The sequence below is a fragment of the Crocodylus siamensis genome, chromosome 1 (genome assembly GCF_052110815.1).
Source record: "Crocodylus siamensis isolate JL-2025a chromosome 1, ASM5211081v1, whole genome shotgun sequence".
Taxonomy (NCBI): domain Eukaryota; kingdom Metazoa; phylum Chordata; order Crocodylia; family Crocodylidae; genus Crocodylus; species Crocodylus siamensis.
This window is the reverse complement of record NC_143395.1, coordinates 91,543,470-91,564,897: the sequence shown is the minus strand read 5'-3', so window position 1 is coordinate 91,564,897 and position 21,428 is coordinate 91,543,470. Positions and strand designations below refer to the sequence as shown.

At 44.8% G+C, this 21,428-nt stretch overlaps 2 protein-coding genes across 6 annotated transcripts in view; both read left to right on the top strand.

Moving 5' to 3' along the window:
• LAMA4 (laminin subunit alpha 4) overlaps positions 1-1,156 on the top strand; it is a 183,786-nt gene extending 182,630 nt beyond the window's left edge. Inside the window, exon 38 of the mRNA XM_090038231.1 lies at positions 374-1,156. Within this exon, the coding sequence (XP_089894357.1) occupies positions 374-519 (146 nt within the window). The 3' untranslated portion in view covers positions 520-1,156. The remainder of the gene's footprint in view (positions 1-373) is intronic.
• A 6,107-nt stretch (positions 1,157-7,263) lies between these two features.
• The window catches only part of TUBE1 (tubulin epsilon 1), a 28,051-nt gene continuing 13,886 nt past the window's right edge, over positions 7,264-21,428 (top strand). Inside the window, exons 1-6 of one of the 5 annotated variants that reach the window (XM_090038130.1) lie at positions 7,264-7,477; positions 7,625-7,698; positions 14,332-14,384; positions 18,592-18,649; positions 19,286-19,401; positions 20,767-20,888. In XM_090038130.1, the coding sequence (XP_089894256.1) occupies positions 7,408-7,477; positions 7,625-7,698; positions 14,332-14,384; positions 18,592-18,649; positions 19,286-19,401; positions 20,767-20,888 (493 nt within the window). In that variant the 5' untranslated portion in view covers positions 7,264-7,407. The other 4 variants (XM_090038149.1, XM_090038168.1, XM_090038158.1 and 1 more) reach the window with 4 other exon arrangements.

The following is a 21,428-nucleotide window of genomic DNA, read 5'->3' as shown; positions in this document are numbered from 1 at the left end:
GGTAGATATTGGAAATCTTTTGTTCCTCCATGTGGTCTCCCCATCAAAAAACTCACTTAAACAACTTCCTTGTTCTGCCTACTTCCCTTTCCTAAATATAGAAATCAAAATATGTCTATGTTGAAAACTATGGTTTTGGTAAAAAGAATATTTAAAAAGACACCAGAAAACCACGATTTCAGAAAAAATAGCTTGAAAAATATCTTTAAAATAGAACATGGATCTATTTCAAAGACTGTAAAAGTGAATAACTCATTTTTTCCTCTCCAAAATTGTTATGCAAGTTTTCAACCTGCTTTATTTTAAATACTTATACAGTTTACTTCAGTCGTCATTGGTTCCAATTACCCTTTTTATTCTTTGTTTCTTTCAGAATCACTTCTAACATCCACCCTGACCACACGAAATTCCTTTACTGGCTGCATTCGTAACCTGGTGATTGATGAAAAACCAGTGAGTTTTAGTAAAGCAGCTTTGGTCAGTGGTGCAGTGAGCATCAACACATGTCCAGCAGCCTGATACTGCATGTCAGCAGAACTGCAAAGGTCTTTACAGCACTGAAGGATAAACAAGGCAAAAGGGTCTGTGTTCTAGTCCTCTGCAATGCTGAGAAATAATTAAACTATATCATTCAAAATCTGTATATTTAGGGTCACTCACTTCAAACACATTTATGTGTACAAACAAAAAACCACTGAAGAATAAAGAGATTTTTTTTCTGCAGTGCTTTTGCTATATATAACACAAGAGTTTACAGTTACTACGGTTTCTGTGTTGCAAACCCCACTGCCCTTTTACATACCAATGCTGATGGATTACAGAATAAAGGAAAGTGATTTTAATATGTTACTTTCCAAAGACCCTATATTTTCATTCCATGCCATACAAATGCCCTAAGCAACTTCTTGTTTATTTTGAAAAAATGCTAATATACATGAAAGAATAAAGGTAGATAATAGACTTTGCAAATAATCGTGTTTAAAGATTATTTTACCTCACATTCAGTTTATTTATGCTGCATAGTAAATAGATCATTTATTTAAACTAGCTAGCGATTAGAACACCAACTGCTAATACAGAGAGCTCTGAGTATATATGTGTGTGTGAGAGACAAAATTTCAACATTTTGTAAAACATTTTCCTTTAAAACTGTATACATACAAAGTACATGTATAAATAACCCCAAATGTCAAAGATGCAGGACATGATTTCTGATCTAGTTTGTACTGGCAGAACATAAGTAATTTCACTGACTTTGGTATGGTTTCCCATGATTTATGCTAGCATAAACAAGAGGAGATTAACACCTACAGTACCTGGAGAAACTATATCACAGAATACAATTATCATTCCTTCCTTCACCCCTGCCCCTGCTTAGCAATTGCTACAGTACAATGGTCCAGCACCTTTTACTCAGTCACAAACCAAGTGCACAAAACTCAGAAGCAAGCATGAAAAGCACTTTAGCCAGCTACAAGGCCTAGTGATATCTAACACCTTATGGATCTCAATATGCAGTCTGTCAAGTGCCTTCAGACTCAGAATTCTGCTCAGATCCCCTGGAAAAACTTACCCTCGCCAGATGTGCTACAAACTGTCTCAAAATATTCCCAATCCATCTGATTTCTAGCCTTCCATGCAGGAGGTAAAAGAATGGTAGACTCACTGCTTAGTCAGCTCACCATAGGGGTTCCTGAAATTCCTTCCCAAGTTGTTGGTACACTATACATAGAAAAGGAAAAATGCAGTCCTACTGGTACCTAAAATGCATCTCTGAATCAAAAGGCATGCTTAAATAAGAACTCATAAATATTTTAATTCTCAATTGACCCCATTTTAGTTTGGTCTAGTTTAGGTCTCAATAGACCCCATCGAAAGGTAATTCATTGGAGTGGGGTTTGACTCTCCTCCCCCCCTTGAGAAGAAATTTTCCATAAGGTTCCCTCCTCAGACTTGCATCCTGCCGAAGGTACACACTTACCTCCCCAGTGTTTTGAGGGAGGCTAGTGCCACTAGAAATTTTCCTGTACCCTAATACTGACTCTTATCTTAAGAAGGACCCTTGGTCATAGCCATTCACAGTCAGGGGATTCCAAGGAAAAATACCATAGCCCAGAGCTTTATTAACTGTGTCTGCATCCTACAAGCTCCTGGTGCTTGTCTCTGACAATCCCTGAATCTTAAGCACCAAGTTCTGAAGTACACAGAGGGTTACATATGCAGAGGAGCCCTTACTAAGCCCATGTCTTCAACTGCCTGTGATATGGAAGACAATACGCCCATTGTCTTTAAGACAGAACGCTTTTCCTGTACCATCTTCACTATTTCACAGGCTACTCCAAAATAGACATTACGCTTTTATCATTCATTCCTCGAGATCCTTGCATACTCCTGGATCAACCCTCTGTTCAACATGGCTAACTTGGCCAGATTCTCTAGAAACGGTGAGAATATTAAAGGAATGCTTGGACATGTTTTTCCTGGACACTTCAAATATATGCAAATAGATAAAACATCCTTGCACAGCATACTAGAAGGATCATGGGCCAGGTAAATGTGCTCATCTGTGTTGGGCGTTTTATAGCCATACAAACACCATTTGAAGCCAGGAAGCAGCTCCCTTCCTTCTCACACATGGAGCAGGTGGACAACATTCCAAAGACGACAAAGACGGCTGAAGAGTTCAGGGTGTAATAGTAATTCTTCGGAAAATAATAATGTTGTAAGGTGAACTAAGCCCTTAAAGCAAAGCAAAACACAGCTTTAGTATGAATCCCAGGATATGGTTCCCACAGCAGTGTGAGGTGTAAGTAGGTAAGTGGCTGTTGCCACTCTTTAGTTACAAACTATACCTTACTGTTGTGACCTAATATATTAGTAGGATTTAAAAGACTAAGATATGATGGTTTGTGCCAATATATTACTCCATCAATTACTGAATAACTCACTCCTGGAATCCATTTTAGTTCAGAATCTGGATACATAGGAGCTAAGGAGAACAGCTGGGGAAGCACTGAGGTCCCGGAGGGGAGGGGTGCCAGATGTCCAAGGAGAGTGGTCACTCCTTAAGCAGACGATCCTCCAAGCCCAAAGGGAGGTAATCCCAACACGGATCAAAGGGAAGAGGAGGGCACATAAGCCCCCATGGCTCACCAAAAGCATCCAGGAATGTCTCCTAGCAAAAAGGAAGGCGTACACCCAATAGAAAAGAGGGGACATCACCAGGGATGACTATACTGCGGTTGCTCGGGGATGCAGGGGGCAGTCAGGAAGGCCAAGGCAGAGATGGAACTGGGACTAGCTTCCCCGATTAAGGACAAGAAGTCCTTTTTTAAATACATAGGGGGCAAAAAGCAGGTTCCGGGTAAAGTGGGGCCCCTGCAGAACACGTTAGGAAATTTGGTCATCACACCAGATGACAAAGCCAACATATTTAACGATTTCTTTGCCTCCATTTTCCTAAGCAGGGACCGGAACAGTCACCCCCTGCACTGGGCCCCCCTTAGATCCCAGGAGAGGTGCCCCTAGGCCAAGGGTTAGTAAGGAACTACTTAGGGAACTTCTGGAAGGACTGGACGTATTCAAGTCAGCCGGTCCGGACGATCTCCACCCTAGAGTACTAAGACAATTGGCTGAGATCATTGCAGGACCCCTGGCACGGCTTTAACGGCACTCGTGGTGCTCTGGTGTGGTGCCAGAGGACTGGAAGTGAGCCAATGTGGTTCCCATCTTCAAAAAGGGGAGGAAGGAGGACCCGGGAAACTGTAGGCCAGTTAGTCTTACCTCAATCCTGGGCAAGCTTTTTGAGAAAATTATTCTGGCACATGTCCACAAGGGGCCAGCAGCGGACATCATTCTTAGGGGCAACCAACACGGGTTCATTAGAGGCAGGTCCTGTCAGACCAACCTGGTGGCCTTCTATGATCAGATCACCAAATCCTTAGATGCAGGGGTAGCAGTGGACATAGTCTTCCTGGCCTTTCGGAAGGCCTTCAACACTGTCTCTCACCCTGTTCTCATTAAGAAACTGGGGGACTGTGGTGTCAACACCCACACGGTCAATTGGGTTGTCAACTGGCTGGAGGACCGCACCCAGAGAGTGATTGATGGTGGATGGGTCATTTTCGACCTGGAGGGCTGTGGGCAGTGGGGTCCCCCAGGGCTCGGTCCTTGGGCCCGCACTGTTCAACATCATCAGTGACTTGGACAAGGGGGTAAAAAGCACCCCGTTCAAATTTGCTGATGACACTAAGATGTGGGGGGATGTGGGCACACTAGAAGGGAGAAATAGGCTGCAATCAGACCTAGACAGCTTACCAGGGGTGGGTGGATGAGACTAGGATGGGATTCAACACCGACAAGTGCAAAGTGATGCACCTGGGGAGGAAGAACCAGCACCATACCTACAGGTTGGGAAACTCCATTCTTGTCAGTACAGAAGCGGAAAAGGATCTTGGGAGTCATCATTGACTCCAAAATGAACATGGGCCAGCAGTGTGGGGAGGCAGTCAGGAAGGCCAACCGTACCTTGTCATGCATCCACAGATGCATCTCAAGCAGGTCCAAGGAGGTGATGCTCCCCCTCTATGCGGCACTGGTCAGGCCACAGCTGGAGTACTGTGTCCAGTTCTGAGCGCCGCACTTCAAGAGCGATGTGGACAACATGGAGACGGTCAGAGGAAGGCCACTCGCATGATCAGGGGGCAGCAGGGCAGGCCCTATGAGGAGAGGCTACGGGACCTGAACCTGTTCAGCCTCCACAAGAGAAGGCTGAGGGGGGATCTAGTGGCCTGTTACAAACTAGTCAGGGGGGACCAGCAGGCATTGGGGAAGTCCCTGTTCCTCTGAGGACTACCAGGAGTGACCAGGAATAATGGTCACAAGCTGGCAGAGGGTAGATTTAGGCTAGATATCAGGAGACGCTACTTCACGGTCAGGGCGGCTAGGATCTGGAACCAACTTCCAAGAGAAGCGGTGCTGGCTCTTACCCTGGGGGTCTTTAAGAGGAGGCTGGATGTACACCTTGCTGGGGTCGTTTGACCCCAGTACTCTTTCCTGCCATGGCAGGGGGTCGAACTAGATGATCTACTCAGGTCCTTCTGACCATAGAAACTATGAAACTATACACTATTATACAATATTATTACCAATTGAAAAGTCACTGAGAAAATAATTAGGAGTGAAACATAAGCTAGAGTTAGACTGCTGATTATATAATTAATTGCCAAGAGTCACTGAAGTGTAATAAAGACATTTATATAATTCTGGTATAAGTAGATTTTACATTTATATAATTACATATTCACAGACATGTTAAAGGCATCTTTTTTTCTTTGAATTTGTAACAAAACAATGAAAAGTCAGTGCTTGTTCTGGATTAAGTCTTTTACCCAACTAAGCTTTCTATCTACTTCACTGTACATGTGCACAGGGGAGAGCGAAGTTTATATATCAGTCCCCTGCCCTAAGGCCGCTTGCTAAAAACTTGACAGCAATGTATAGCATACAAAGGGTCTATTACATTTCTGACTTAGAATGCTTCGAACTTCAGGGCAAAACGTGGCTTTAAATCATTTGTTTTTTGTCCAAACTGAATAGAAAAATAAGATATACAGAGTTAAAATGGACTTTTTATTGAGTTAATTCTGCACCAGATGAGTTTGATACCCCTGGCACACAATATAATCCACTTGCTAGAGTGAACCTACATATATAAATAAAATTGTATCTTTTTAACTTAGTTTTTTTTTTAAATCGGGCCTTTCTTATTGTATAGGCTTTTGTATATGTTCACTCCTATTGTTTCTGAGATGCAGTTTCACCCTTCTGCCCAGTTTTTAAAAACCTGGGTAGACAAAGCCAACTGAGATGACAGGTTGGCAATGGTCTTGCTTTGGACACGGGGGCCTGGGCAACTTCCTGAGGTCCACTCCAACCCTAATTTTCTGTAATTCTATATCCTTTGCCACAGGACACTAGTTTGCAGGAGGTAGCAAAATGATGTCAGGAGGCAGCGTTGTCATAATGTGAAGCAATATCATCCAACTTGTGATGTCATTATGTTGTGATGCAACAGCATGTCCACATTCCTAAAATGCCTCTCAATTTACTCCCCATTCTACACACAGGTACTATCCCCTGGCTTCTACTACCTGCAATTATTTGCCTGAGAAACAAAGGCATTAAACTGTGGCTATAGGGGGCAGAAATAATTTATACTTTAGAAATAAAGCTTACACCAACCACTTCCATTTTCCTGCATAATTTTTTTTTTTTTTGCATATCTCATTTTGGGTCATTGCCATAGTTAGGGGCCCTCGCAGTGTTACTCTCACGTCAATCTAGTTGAGGATGGTCCTGCTTTGAGCAGGGGGGTGGACCAGATGACTTCCTGAGGTCTCTTCCAACCCTCATTTTCTATAATGATTCTATGATGGCACACCTGGTATCAGCTCCAATTCAAGAAATTTTGAATGAGAATTTCAGTGAGTCTGTAGAACAGCAGCGCTCACACTGTTGGCCCAAGAGGAATGCCATGATTGAACAAAGATTAGGAGCCACCTCCCACCGGTCCCACTCACCAGTTTGGGCCCAGGATTGCGTCTCAGCCCCATGAGGATGGCCTGGCACAGCTCCCATGTGCCATGACCAGGTCCTGGTAGCCTGCATCACTTTCACCCAGCTCCACACACCAGGATGGGGGCTCTCCAAAGATTTGGCAGCAGGAGCCTGATGCTACTTCTCTGCTACCCATGAGGAAACTACAGACACTGGGGGTCATGCTCCCCTCCCTGCTGTGGGACAATGGCTGGTGTGGAGATGGGGAGGGAGTTGGCAGGGATCACTGAGTTGAGAAGCAGCATTGTTAGGTCTTAAATATGAAATTATCATATTGGAAGCTCAAAATTATCGTATTTGCTGGAAAAGTATTGTACAGTAGAAAATATGCAAATAGGTCTTATTTACTTCATACCGCGCATCGTAAGGTGGCAGCAAGCGAGTGAAAACTGGGTCATCAAAGTTGAAGCATTTCTCTATTTTGAGGCAAGCAGCCATAAGAAAGTGCTGGCAGCAAACCATACAAATACAACAATTACCGGATACCCAGCAACACTGCAGAGAAGCAGAGCTGGGTGGGACCTCCAGAGGTCACCTACTCCGAGCCCCTGCAACCATCATCTCCTGCGCGTCACGGACGTGATGTGCAGAAGTCCAGGTCAACCCTAAAATCCAGCGCAGGGACCGCAGAAGCGCCAGCAGCAACGCCCCGCCCAGCGCCTCCAGCGCACCCCAGAAGCGCAGGGCAGCGCGGAGTCACGTGACCACCCCCGCCTGCGTTCCACAGCACTTGGAATGTTCCATCTGCTGGGGTGACGTGGGGAGGTGAGGAAGGACTGCTGTGCGCGCATGCGCTCTGCGTGCAAACGTGCAGCGTCCTTCAGACACCGCGCGGTTGGGAGGCTCCGCCCTCTTTCAGGTGAGGGCGGGGGAGATGACCCGGTGACTGAGCGCAGCGACCATGACGCAGTCGGTGATGGTGCAGGGTGAGTGGGGGAGGGGGAAATGGGGTCTTCCCTCCTCTCCCCGCGCCCCCTTTCACCAGCGTGTCTTCCCCGCTTTGCAGTGGGCCAGTGCGGGAACCAGATCGGCTGCCGCTTCTGGGACCTGGCTCTGCGGGAACATGCCGCCGTTAACCAGGTAACGGCCGCCCAACCGCCGCCGAACCTTTCTAGGAGCGCTGCGCTGGCGGGCTGGAGCGCTAAGCCCCGCCCCCTCACGACTCGAGCGGAGCGGTAGGGGCGGGGCCTCGCGCGAAGCTGAGGGGGTGGCTCCAGGGCCTTGAAGTAGGGCCGGTGCTTTGACTGCTCTTGGGGTGAGTCAGTAGGACTAGGGGCCGACTTGTCCCGTCCACTTCTTGCCTGCCTGCTGCGAGCCAGCAGGTTCCAACCCAAGGCTTGTCCTGGGTTAGATGTGCCTGTGGCTGCCTGTGTGAGCCAGGAGCAGCTGCATAGGAAACCAGTCAATCCAGAGTCTCCTAGATGTCTGACCCTGGAGGGTGCACAGCGGGGCTCAGAAAAAATTAACCTGGGTGCATCTCTTGTGTGCCATTAGGGGGCAGCATATTGCTCTGCAGTATATTGCCCATTTACACGTACGCCCTGGTTGGGGGCACATTGAGGCGGGTTGCAGTAGCCCTAGCTGGGAACGAGTCCAGGGGGTCAGCCTGCCAGCCCGGGGCTGCGGAGGGGCTGGCTGGGGCCTAATGGTGCTTCAGTATCAGGGCAGCATGAATTGTAGCTCTCCTGCTGCCAAATTTCTGTGGGGGGCCCGGTGGGTCAGATGATGGTGCTAGATCACACAGGCCTGTGACTGGATCCGGATGCAGGGTTGCTGCTGCTGGGTGTCATTCAGCTCACCACATCACACCTGTGGATTGGCCCCACCTGCTGAATCCAGTTCACAGGAGCAGAAGGTTTAAGTAAATGTGCCAATTCAAGGTGGTTTCATTAAACTGCCACTAAGTTCCCATGTGGACCCCTTAGTACACAGTGAAAGTGGCATTCATTTTCTTTGGTATCGTCTGCTTTGGAAGCAAAGCAAGTTAAATCAAATGAAGGCCCGTTTAACTCAGAACAAGTGTGTTCGCACAGGCGTTTAATAGATCTATTTTAAAAATAAATTCAGATTACCTCTTCTGAGCATCCTCATAGAGACAAGCTGTGACTATCTTAGTAAAAGGAATATTGTGACTCAAGTAGAAGTTGCTGTATTTTGATGCCAGGTGTACTTTTTGGATAATGTACACTACAGTGCAATATCATCCAGCCCACAGGGCCCCTGGATAGACCAGGAATTCAGGAGCAAGGTTGAGACCTGCCATCAAATTCTAGAGTACAGAGCTGCTGGTGAGGGATGCATGTTAGCAATGAAAGGGTGATTCTTAGATTCCTAGATGCTAGGGTCAGAAGGGCCCTCAACAGACCATCGAGTCTGACCCCCTGCCTAGGCAGGAAAGAGTGCTAGAGTCCAATTACCCCAGCCAGATGCCTATCGAGCCTTCCTTAAAGACCCCCAAGGTAGGGGAGAGCACCACCTGCCTTGGAAGCCCATTCCAAATTTTGGCCACCCTTACTGTGAAGAAGTTTTTTCCTGATATCTAGCCTAAATCTGCTCTCTGTCAGTTTGTGACCATTGTTCCTTGTTACCCCAAGAGGCCCCCTGGTGAACAGAGCATCTCAGATCCCTTTCTGTGTCCTCCTAATGAATTTGGAGGCGGCCACAAGATCACCTCTTAGCCTTCCTTCTCTTGAGGCGGCTGAAGAGGTCCAGGTCTCTCAGTTTCTTCCATAGGGCTTGTCTTGTAAGCCCCTAACCATATGAGTGGCCATCCTCTGGACCCTCTCGAGTCTATCAACATTCTTCTTGAAGTACAGTGCCCAAAACTGGATGCAGTACTCCAACTGTGGTCTGCCCAGTGCCGCATAGAGAGGAAGTATCACCTCCTTGGTTCTATTTGGATCACCTTGAGAGGCTAGACACCTTCAAGTCAGCTGGTCCTGACAGATTACACCCTAGAGTACTCAAGGAGCTGGCAGGTGTCATAGCCCAGCCATTGGCAAAATATTCAGAAACCTGTGGCGCTCAGATGAATTACCTGAAGACTGGAAGAAAGCCAGTGTGGTACCCATTTTCAAGAAAGGGCGGAAAGTAGATCCTGGGAATTACAAACCAATCAGCTGGACCTCAATCCCCGGTAAGATTCTCGAGAAAATTATCAGAGGTCCTTCTTGATAAGCTGGATGAGGGCAACATCCTGAGGGACAGCCATCTCCAGTTTGTTGCAGGTCAGTCTTGCCTGACCAATCTCACCTCCTTCTATGACCAGGTGACATATCACCTGGACAAGGGAGAAGAGATTGACATCATATATCTGGACTTTAAAAAAGCGTTTGATCTAGTGTTCCATGACCTCCTCATGGAAAAATTGGCCAACTGTGGCCTTAGCTACACCACAGTCCGATGGCTAAGAAATTGACTCTGAGGTTGGACCCAGAGAGGTAGTGATAGGTGGTAGTGAATCATTATGGTGCTCTGTGACCAGTGGTGTCCCCCAAGGCTCTGTCCTTGGACTGGTTCTCTTTAACATCTTTATCAACAATGTGGACATTGGTGTCAGAAGCATACTGGCTAAGTTTGCCAATAACACTAAACTTTGGGGCATAGCGTCTGTACCTGAGGACAGGCTAGTGATCCAGGCTGATTGGATAAACTTAGTAAGTGGGCGGATACAAACCTGATAACATTCAATACCAGTAAATGTAAGGTACTCTACCTTGGGAGAAAAACCCACAGTACATTTATAGGGTCAGCACCACGCTTGCTAGCACCACTGCTGAAAGAGACTTGGGGGTCATGACTGACCACAAGGTCAACATGAGCCACCAGTGCAGTGTCAAAGCTGGTAAAGTAAACACTCTGGCTTGTATCCATAGATGCTTCTCAAGTAAATCTCAGGATGTCATCCTCCTGTTGTACTCGGCCTTGGCGAGGCAGCAGCTGGAGTACTGCATCCAGTTCTGGGCTCCACAATTCCAAGAATGATGTCAAGAAGCTTGAGAGAGTCCAGAGGAGAGCCACACGCATGATCACAGGGCAAAAGAATAGGCCTTACGAAGAGAGGCTGAGAGACATGGGACTCTACAGCCTGAAAAAGCTCAGGCTCAGGGGGGACCTGGTGGCTGCTTATAAGTACATAATGGGTGTGTATCAGGATCTGGGAGAACGTCTGTTCACCAGAGTGCCCCAATGAAAAACAAGAACCAACAGTCATAAACTCCTCCAAGACCATTTTAGGCTGGACATAAGGAAAAATTCCTTTACTTTCCGAGCCCCCAAGACCTGGAATAGACTCCCTCCAGAAGTGGTACAGGCACCTACTCAGGACTTATTCAAGAAGTGTTCAGATGCTTATCTTGCTGGGATCATTTGACCCTAGCTGACTTCCTGCCCCTGGGGCAGGGGACTGGACTTGATCTTCAAGGGCTCTTCCAGCCCTAACGTCTATGAAATTTATTTGTCATGCATCTGCTGATGCATGATAAAGTGTGGTTAGCTTTGCTGATGATTTCATCACACTCGGGGACCAAGGGAGTGTGATGCCTGTAGTTTAAGCCAGTTATAGTGGGCTTCTCAGGCAAATGGCTGTTTGTCATCTTTGAATGGTAGAGAATTAAGCCTTGCAGCACATGCCAGCCACTGTCCATGTGCAGCAGTTTCTGCTTTGTCTGCAGCAGAGATATCTAGAAGGAAAAAAGCTCTGAAACTTAGCGATGCTAATCAGTTTCAAGGCTGCTAATAGCCCCTCTGAAATTGATGATCTCTGAGAGCTCTCAGTCTCATTGTCATCTGAATCGGGTGCCCCGTGGCCTGCAATGTCATGTCATCCAGCCTGTGGGGCTTCCTACGGGTCCAGAAATTTGGCAGCACAGGAAGCGTGCTCCCCTCAAGCCCTGTGCACTAGATCCAGCACCTAATCCAAGTGCTCAGGCCTGGGGAGGGGTGATTCCAGGGCCCAATAGCAGCCTGGGAGGGGGCAGTACTGGGTCTCGGGGCCCAATCCTGGTACAGGGAGGACAGGAGGAACAGTACCAGCACCCCAGAATCCAGTCCCAGTGTGTGGGGGTGGGGGGGTAGCGTTGACCCCACCCAGGAACCCAGCTTGGCATGAGGTGAACCAATCGTGGCGCACAGAGCAGGGGGTGGTCCCAGGTTCCCAAGGCCTGATCTGGTCTGCAGATGCATCCCACTCCACTCATCTGGCTTGTGGGGCCAAATGATTGAGCACCATTGTTGTAAATGATAAGGTAACACTCTGAGGAGGCACATAGTAGTGTAGACAACTTTGCATATTCTGCACAAATTAACCTACTGCATCTTAAGTGGTACCTTTAATGTTGAGGTCAATAGAAGATGGCAGACAGCTTAGACTATTTGCATAATAGCTGTCCACCTTAATGATAGACACCTTAAGCAGTTTTGTCTGCGTATGGTTATAAATGCCCTCTTAATCCCTGAAATTTTACCTGTGACAAATGACTGTCAGTTCACAAAAAAATGCCATTACAGATTAGGGATGTAAATATTGATTAAATAAGTATCTGTTTAAACCCCACTGATGTTATGGGTTAAGTGGTTATCTGCCAGGAACTGGCTGAAGTAGGTCTTGCTGCTGCTGCCTTCAGCCAGCCCCTGCCCCTGGGCAGGTGCATGCTGACAGCAGCAGTGGGCTGGGAGCCCCCTTGCCCACTGCAATGCATAGCTGTCTGGGGCTGGGGCTGCAAGCAGCTGCACCATGGTATGCAGGGCCCTGCCCAGGCTTGTTGCCAGCAGCAGGTGCATACTCCTCGGGGAGGACAGCAGAGAAGGAGCCAGGGCTGTTACAAGGAAGATCAACAGCCCTTCTCAGCTCGTTTGCTGCTTTCTTGTCATACTAGATACTAGTCCTCCCCCTCCTCATTCCTCCCTCACTCTATCCTGTCTGCCCTTTTGCCTTCCGGGGCACTGCCAGAATGCTTCCCATCCCGCACTAAACAACCAGTAAGGTATTACCGGTTATCAGTATCAAAGTTTAACCATTCACATCCCTATCACAGATGCCTTTTTATCCTAAGGCATTAAAGTTGTTCCCTATAAAGCAGGGATGTCAAAGATGCTGTACCCACAAAGACTAGTATCCAAGCCACAGTGGTGCCTGTGGGTCTCTGACCAGCCCCACATGCCACATGCAGCACATGCATGAGACTGGCTCCATATGCTGCGTGCAGTGCCCACACCAGCTCCAGCCTCACCTACTGCTTGCAGCATGTGGGACCAGCCTGTGGGCCCAGTACAGCCTGACCTCATGCCCCTCATCCAGCCTACTAGGCCAGATAAAATTGATACCCCTGCCATAAAGAGAATTTCAGGACAGGACTGATGGATTACATGTTGCCCAGCTATAGCTTTCTACCTTTTGTATAATGATGCCTACAGTTAGAGATAGACCTCTATGATCTTTTTCATAGGCAACTATTTCTTTTTTCGATCTTGTACTTTCACACTCATTAAAAGTCATTTTAGGCTTTGTGGGCTGCTGGAACATGGTACAGCTACAGATAGAAGCACTTTCAAAGATGTGCCTGCGTTGGCAGTACTGATCTAATGCTGACTTGTAGTGCTGCTGCCTTTTTTTCCCACTGTTGCTGTAGTCTGAATGGATATTAGCATTGCACTGGAAAGCATCCTCATTTAGAAAACATGAAGACCTTGAATGAAAAAGTTTTAATTCTTTGACTTTTGGATATGCCACATGAATGCAGTAATTTGATAGAAAGACTCAGACTTATGTGCCATTGAAGAATGTCTTCAGGCCCAGTTCTCCCTTGCCTCACTTCCATGTAAAGTAGCCCCTACAACCTGAAGTACAGTAGCTATGGATCAAGGGAATCATTCCTCAGGCCACGGGGTTGCCAGTTGGATATAGAATCTATGGAACCTGTCTACCCCGTTCCTTTTCAATTTCTGGGCCAGTGTGAATGCCTGGAGAAGAAATTGCTATTCTTTTCTTCTTGTGAGTCAAGTAGAATGCAAGTGATTTAGTATGGTAATTCCTGTATTTCTACTACCGTATAAAGCAAAGATGTCAAATTAGCTGGCAGACCATATTCCCTGCAAGCACCCATTGGGTTGATGCCACTGCTGCTGCTCATCCCCATTGCTGATGTTTGCTAATTTTCATAGCCAGCATTGATCAAAAATAATAAATCTGATGATAGGAAAAGGAGGGCTGGGCAGTAAAGTGTACCAATCTCTGCCAGTGGTTATGTTATGCTTTGGATTAGAGGCTGCTCACACCAAAATGGCAACTCTGCCAGCCACAATGAGTAAGTCCCATGAGCTGGATGACCTGCCTCCACAAGCCATGGATTTGACACCCCTAGTACACATCAACACATCTTCATTTTCACTTTACTCTTTAGTGAACAGCTGTACAATATGTATGGACCAGGTGTAATAACATAGATACAACATGGAGAGCAGTAAGCTAAGTTACTGCCCTGATTGATAATGTTACTGTGTGTTCCATTATAAAAAAGAAAAGCTGAATGATGATATTCATGAAGTCTTTAGTTGACTAAAACTATCTTTTGTTATCAAAAGAATCGTTTGGTTTCTTAACTTCAGATTCTGTCTGTGTTTTTGGGTAAATATGATTATGCACCATTGACTAGAAATGGCACTGAAAATCTCTGAAGTTGCACACAACTTCTCACACAATGTTTTCATTTTTAGAAAGGAATTTATGATGAAGCATTAAGCAGTTTCTTTAGAAATGTGGATACCAGGTAAGCTTTATTGTTTCTGGAGAGCTTTTTGAAGTTTAACTCGGTAATGTTTATTTTAATTGATTTCAGTATTTGCTCTTGCCCTGAACAGGAAGTGCAGTTTTATCTTTGTTTCAGGTCAAATTGCTGTTTTGTGGTAGAAAGTGTTCCTACTGTGTTTTACTTTCTACTTTCTGTTTGATACATTGTGTTTCTCCTCCTCTGCTTATTACTCTACTTCCCTTGCTATTCTAATATGTTGAAAACCTTTTTTCCTTCTCCCTCCTTCCCAGAAGAAAGGCAGTCAAGACTTGATGACTCTGCAGGCCTTATAAATCTTCATTTAAAAAAATTATTCTGCTACCATCTGTCAGGTCTAAATAGAAATAATGGCCTCCAGCATTTATTGAAGAATTTTATAAAAGGAATTCACTTAAGAATCACTTTCTGTGATGCAGAAGTTGAGAGAATTTGCCTGACCTTTTCTGTCTTGAGCACAAAGGTAGTTAAGGTAGAAAAGTGCTTTTCCCATCATGTTGCCACCCTACTATCTTCTTTCTGTCCATTCTTACAAGCCCTGTATGCTGCAGTGTCCTAAAAGGACTAAAGTAGTTATGCACTTATTGCTGTAGTAGGACATTGTCAACTCAATTTTAGCAGTCATTATATCATAGGTAAGTTTGTATTACAGAGTACAATTGCAACATGAGCTATAAAACTTTGAGGGGTTGGCATTGAAATGACAAACCAAAACCTAGAACATAGTAGGTGCATCTATACATATGCTTTACTATGCAGTTGACCAATTAGCTCCATAGTAAAGCATCATCATCTACATGTCTGCCCATATTAGGGTGCAGTAAATTAACTCCACTGTAGGATAATACTGTCCGGGACAAGTACTGTCCTATGGCAGAGTACTTTACGCCACCAAAAAACATGTGTAGACAGTGACTGGGGCTGGCTGAGGCACAAGGGTAATACAGTGTGAAGGCTGTAGCCAGCCCAGACGCCACCACTGAGAGCCTGGGGCTGACCCCGGGGCCTCTGTGAAAACTCAACCCAAAAGCAGCTGCCTGTGCCTGCTCTGGAGTTTATTGCATCAGGATAATTGCACATATAGAAGCACCTAGTGAGTGGTTGTTTTGAGTACTTGCTTGGATTTTAGATCATTTAAGTTTTTACCTCTTCCTAAAACAGCTTAAAAGCTTTTGGACCCATCCTTTGGTTACACTACTGCTGCTTGTGTGTTGAATATCATTTATATTATTAGTGTTTGTCTACAAATTGTAGTTTAGCCTTATGTTTGTAATAGGAAATGTAGGCCATGATTAGGCTGATATATTTTAATTTGACACTTCTACCACAGTACAAGCATCATTTCTCAGTTATGTAGGGAAGTATATGAAAAGAGTTCAAATCTTGTAGTTTCAGTTCAATACCCTACCTGGCAATAGTTTTGGAACCAATTTAGAAAATAATTTAGGGAAAAACTGCTAAATGCTCCCTTGCCCATTTAAAAAAATGTTGACACGGAGCTTATGCAAAGTTATTGTAGACACAGAACCCAAGTCTTAACACGGGGAAACTCCAGTCCTCTGCATTGCACTTCACAGTCTTTCACAGTCATTGCACTAATCTGGGTTATCCTGTCTTTGATCACTGTAAACCACACTGCTCTCCCAGAACCAGGGATAGAATCCAGAAATCTGATCAGTATTGTACTAATGAGTTCTGATTCTGTTACACATTAGTAAACTGTTCTTCTTCTGTCTGGTCTGGAAAGGAGCTGGCAAGTATTTACTTGTTCAGCTTTTAATGGTATTAATCCAGGGATCTGAAGTATTGGCAATTTTAATCCAAGTCAGAGGTTATCAACTGTTCGTATGTGTACCCCCAGGTGTACTTGGGAAGACCGTAGGGGCTACGCGCAGGCAGGCAGGGATGGAGTGCTGCCACCCACCACCCCATGCCGCCACCTCCCAAGAACAGGGCAGGGGGAGTGGTGGGGGGAGGGTAGTAGCGCTCCTCTGCGGGCTGCACAGGTGCCACCTGGCTAGTTGGCACAGCAAGGGGGTGGAACTCACACGTAGCCCTGCCCATCACCCCTCCCACTCCGTGTCCATCCGCACCCCTCCTCAGCCCCCACTCCACGTCCAGCCACATGCTCCTCACCTTCCCCCCTCCCCCCCCCCAATGTCCGGCCACCAGGGCTACACTTATTAAAGAAGTTTGAAAACCCCTGTTCTAGGTGGAAAGATGGTGTGATTGCATGTAATTTAGACAGTGAAAAGACCACTTTTAAAACAGGTTTTTCACTTGCTATAAAATATAATAATCTGTAAATAACAATCTTAATTTTTATTCACATTTAACATTCCAGTTGCTTCTCACACATTTTGCTTATGTCAGTGAATGTATTATGTATTCTCTTTCATTCCTTCTCTATCAGAGAATATGAGAATGTGTACACTACAAAGCCACTGTTGCTATAGCTATTTCAACAGAGCCACTTAGTGAAGTGGCATCATATGCCAACAGATATTTTATGCCAACATAGCTATAGCACTTCCCCTAACAACATGAGTTAAGCCAAAAAAAAACCCTTTTCCTTGGATACAGTAGTGTCTTATACGGGGGGGGATTTTGTTAGCTTATCTGTCAGCCAAGAGGAGTGACCTTTTCATACTTGTCTTCTAGAGCATAACGGTAGTGGCAAAACACTGTTGTGTTAACCAGGACTGGGAATGACTATGCATGAAATTAATTTAACTGACTAAATTCTGGCGTAGTTCATAACAGGGCTTATTGCTCCCAGGTGTCATGTTTACACGTGTGCCCAGGATTGCAGCACATTGAGCTGTATCGGAACAGCCCTAGCTGACAGTGGGCCTGCGGGATCTGCCTGCCACCCAGGGCTGCTCTAACCCAGCTCAGTATACTGTAGAGAGGTTGTCTGGGGCACAAAGGTGGGTGGCAGCAGTGCTGGGAAGAAGCTATGGGAGAGGCTGCAGCCACTCCAGAATTCACCGTAGCACCCCCCAGCTCCTCCTCCCAGCACAGACCAGACCAACACCTCTACTGGGATCAGCCTGGCATAGGCCCAGCCCGCAGTAGCAGTCCAGACCACCCTGCATGCAGATCCGGGGGCACACGCTACCCCATGCCCTCCTGGGGTGCACACAGCAGTGGGAGCTGCTCCTGCCCTGCACCCCCTGGACAAGCCACTCATGCCTCCATTCTCCACTCCACCCCAGCTGGGCAGTACCTACCCCAGCCCCACTCCCTCCCTTACCATGGGGTCCTATGGGAGCAGTGCTAGGGGCAGGGCTACAGCCACTCCAGAATTCACTGTAGCCCCGTCAACCCCCAGCCCAGCACCACACAAAGAAGAGCCCAGTGCTGCCCCGGCTGCAGCCCGCAGTACTATCCTGCCCTGCCCTGCGCACAGATCTGGGGGCACAAGCCTCCCATGCCTTCCTGGGGTGCGCATAGCAGCAGGAGCTGCCCCCCCCAGCTCGGTTCTGTGCCCAGCCCTGGCTGGGCAGCCCCTGCCCCACTCCCTCCCCCATGCCCCTTCCCCCACAACAGACTTACCAGCTGGACCCGGCTGTGCTCCTGGCCACCCACGTGCTGTGCTGCAGCTGCACACACACACACGGCAAATACGGCCACATCAGTTCTGCGTACTCCCTATGACCCTTTTAAGTACCCCTGGTTGACAACCACAGCTTTCAAGTATACTTGTTATTTCTACCAGATTTTAGAGCTATACTGGTTTCTGATTTGTCTGGTCCAGAGACAGATTTAGAGGTGGTTTAGAACCATCTCTGAGCTCCTGCATTGAGAATAGTTCAGTCAAGACCTGCAGTTCTGGTCCCACAGATATCAGATATGAATTGGAATTCAACACATTGCTAATCAGTGCTTGTATTTAATAGAATATAGAGGTGATTCTGAAGTACACTTTTAATAATGATCTCAGCTTCTGGGTGACATTACCCTTAAAATATATATCATTGGAATAATATTCTGTTGTTGCTGTTTATAGGGGAAATGTAAGATTTTAGCTAGCAGCATGCTGTATTTGTGAGCTGGTTTTGTTGGTTTACATTGAAACAAACCTCCTTTAAAAAGTAGAAGTCAATGCAGAAATGATGTTATGGCATTTGTTGTCTTGTTTCCTATATAATGGTTTTGATTGTGAAAAACACATTTTCTTTTCCAGAACTGATGGTGATGGTATTGATATTTACAAAGGAAAAATCTGCTCTCTAAAAGCACGAGTAAGACAAATTTGAAAGGTCATTTCTTATGTATTGCATTTTCTGTCTGATAGGAAAGGAGTCTTGCTTTGAGCCTTCTGCCTTTCTCCTTTCTCTTATAAATGTGTACAAGTCTTTCAATTATGCCTAAAGCTGCAATTTCCCACATTGTTGTATCTGTATTAGAGTGCAGCTTTCAGTAGTGATTTCTAACATAGTTTTGTAAAATGATTGTGCAGATTATAAGTGAGATTCTTGCTTGGGGTTTAACATTTTTTTAAGTAAAGTTTTTCTTTTTTATGTGAGACTTGTTAACCAATGTTTAAGCAGCAGCATATGGTTAGTTTTCTTAATGAGTGCTTTTCATTATTACTTTTGGTCTTTAAGACTTTAAACAATAAAAAGAAAAGTTATAATAATTGAAATTGTGTTTCACTACATTTTTGTTTTCTAACAAAGGCAAGCAGAATGAATTTTTTTGGAGTTGGCTCCTCAATCAATAATGTATCTTTTAAGAAAAAAAAATCTGTCTGTGCCTGAAAATTTGAAAAAAAACAAGAGAAACGGGTTTTTATCTTGATAATGCATTCATTTTCCTTGTACATTTCTTTAAAAGAGTGGCATTTTGACTGAATGGAAATTCTTTTCCTTTCCCAGGCACTCTTGATTGACATGGAGGAGGGTGTAGTAAATGAAATTCTACAAGGGCCATTGAGAGACGTGTTTGACAGCAAGCAGCTTATCACAGATGTTTCTGGATCAGGGAACAACTGGTGAGAATAAATTCTGCAAACTCTTTTTTTCATAAGGCATTTTTAACTACTAATTAGATGGCAGCTGAAAAGGGAACGATAGCAATAGCTGCCTAGTAAATTCTATTGCACCTGGGGGAGCGGCAGCATATTATCGGTGAACTTTACAGTTGCTGTTGCCTTGAAGAGAGCTTTGAAAAGCTTTTTATATAAAGATCATTTTGCTGATGTATCATTTGGCTGTTTCTCCTTCCCCTCTTGAAACAAAGCACACTGGGATCATGAAAGTACCTCTGTTTCTTAGGCATCCATTTGCTCCATATGCTCATTCCTCATTGAAAGTTATAACGTGGTTTGGGACACTGTAAAACAACTGTAGAAACTGAGTGCGGAACAAGTGACAGGAACAGATGGACTTCTGAATTCTAAGTAACGTAGCTCTTCCCTTTGTCCATACACACTAAATCACAAAAAAGGAAAAGTTCAGAATAAAATAGATCAGCAGAAAATATTTTAATTTTTTTTTCTTGGATGATAGCAAATAGTTAATAATACTCCAGGGCATTTATACATTCGGCTCTGCATGTGAGCTGAGGCAAACTACACTGCGCCGCATGCAGTTGTGTAAGTAGCAAAATGTGCATCAGCACGCAGAAAATGGCTGCAGTGCGCTTTTGAACTAAGGCAGACAGGGTTCTTTGGGTGAATCTGATATCTTTTATTAGACCAACTTACATTTAAAACACACCTCCAAGGTGTTTTAGTTCAAAAGCACACCATCGCCACTTTCTCAGCGCTGACACATTTCACCATTTATGCAACTGTGTGCGTTACAGTGCCGGGCACTTTTCAAAGCATCCAGCACTGTGATGCATACATGTGTAAAAATGCTCCCATACACTAATGAATGAGTGTGTATCACCAAATGTAAAAACCACAGGGGTAGTGAATCCAATAATATTCACAAAATGAACGTGTTAGCTGTAGTAGAAGTGACCATGCTTTTACCAGAAGTAATGTTTGTTAACTACAAATTCTCTTATTTTGCGGCTCTTCTATTAAAGATGAATGAAGATAATTAAACGTATTAAATAGTCCTTTCTTATAGTTGTTGATAGGAATAGGTTGAAGAGAAAAGCTGTTTCTTCTTCCTGATTTGTGAATAAAAACTAATAAACTAGACCAACAGGTATCCATATCAGATCCAATTTCATCATTTTTCACACAGTCCAGTCTTCTAACATTGCAATTTGTTTTTCCTTGAGAGTGAAATACTGAGAGCAGATCCTGAACAAATCTGCAGCAATGCACACAGTTTAGAACAGGAGAAACCAGAGTAAAAAAAAACTAGGTTAACTTTTTCTTAAGCACTTTTTATATTTCCAGGGCTGTAGGTCACAAACTGTATGGCTGTCAGTACCAGGAGAATATTGTGGAAAAGCTGAGAAGGACTGCAGAACACTGTGATTGTTTGCAGTGTTTTTTTGTAATTCATTCCATGGGAGGAGGTAAGCATTTTCCATGGTCAAAATGACTACCAATGTTAGAAGTAAAAAGGAAACCATATCTTGAAAACGTTTCACTTTAATAAGCTAAGATTCTGATAAGGATTTTTTTAAGTAATATCCCTGTAAGACTATTCTAATATAATTTATCTTAACATCTTGCCTCCAGAGCTTGAGCCATAGACCAGAATTGCATCATTAGCACAGATTAAAATGTTTTTACAATTTAAGTGTGGTACATCCCCATTATAACAAACCCCACACACACTTGTGAGAAGTTTATTTAAAGGAGTTTACTATAACACAATTAATTTACTGCCTCATAATAATGAAAAAAATGGTTCCCACTGTTGTTCAGTAGTGTCTGTTGGAAGACAGGGGTTGTTCTAAAAAGGTTTTGTTATAGACTATGTAACTTCTTTATAAGATAAGAGCGAACAAATAGATTAAAAAATACATGGGAGTACAAGGAAAGAATGAAGCAATATACCATACAAGTTTGGTGTGTGTGTGTATATATACATATTGTACAAATTATACATG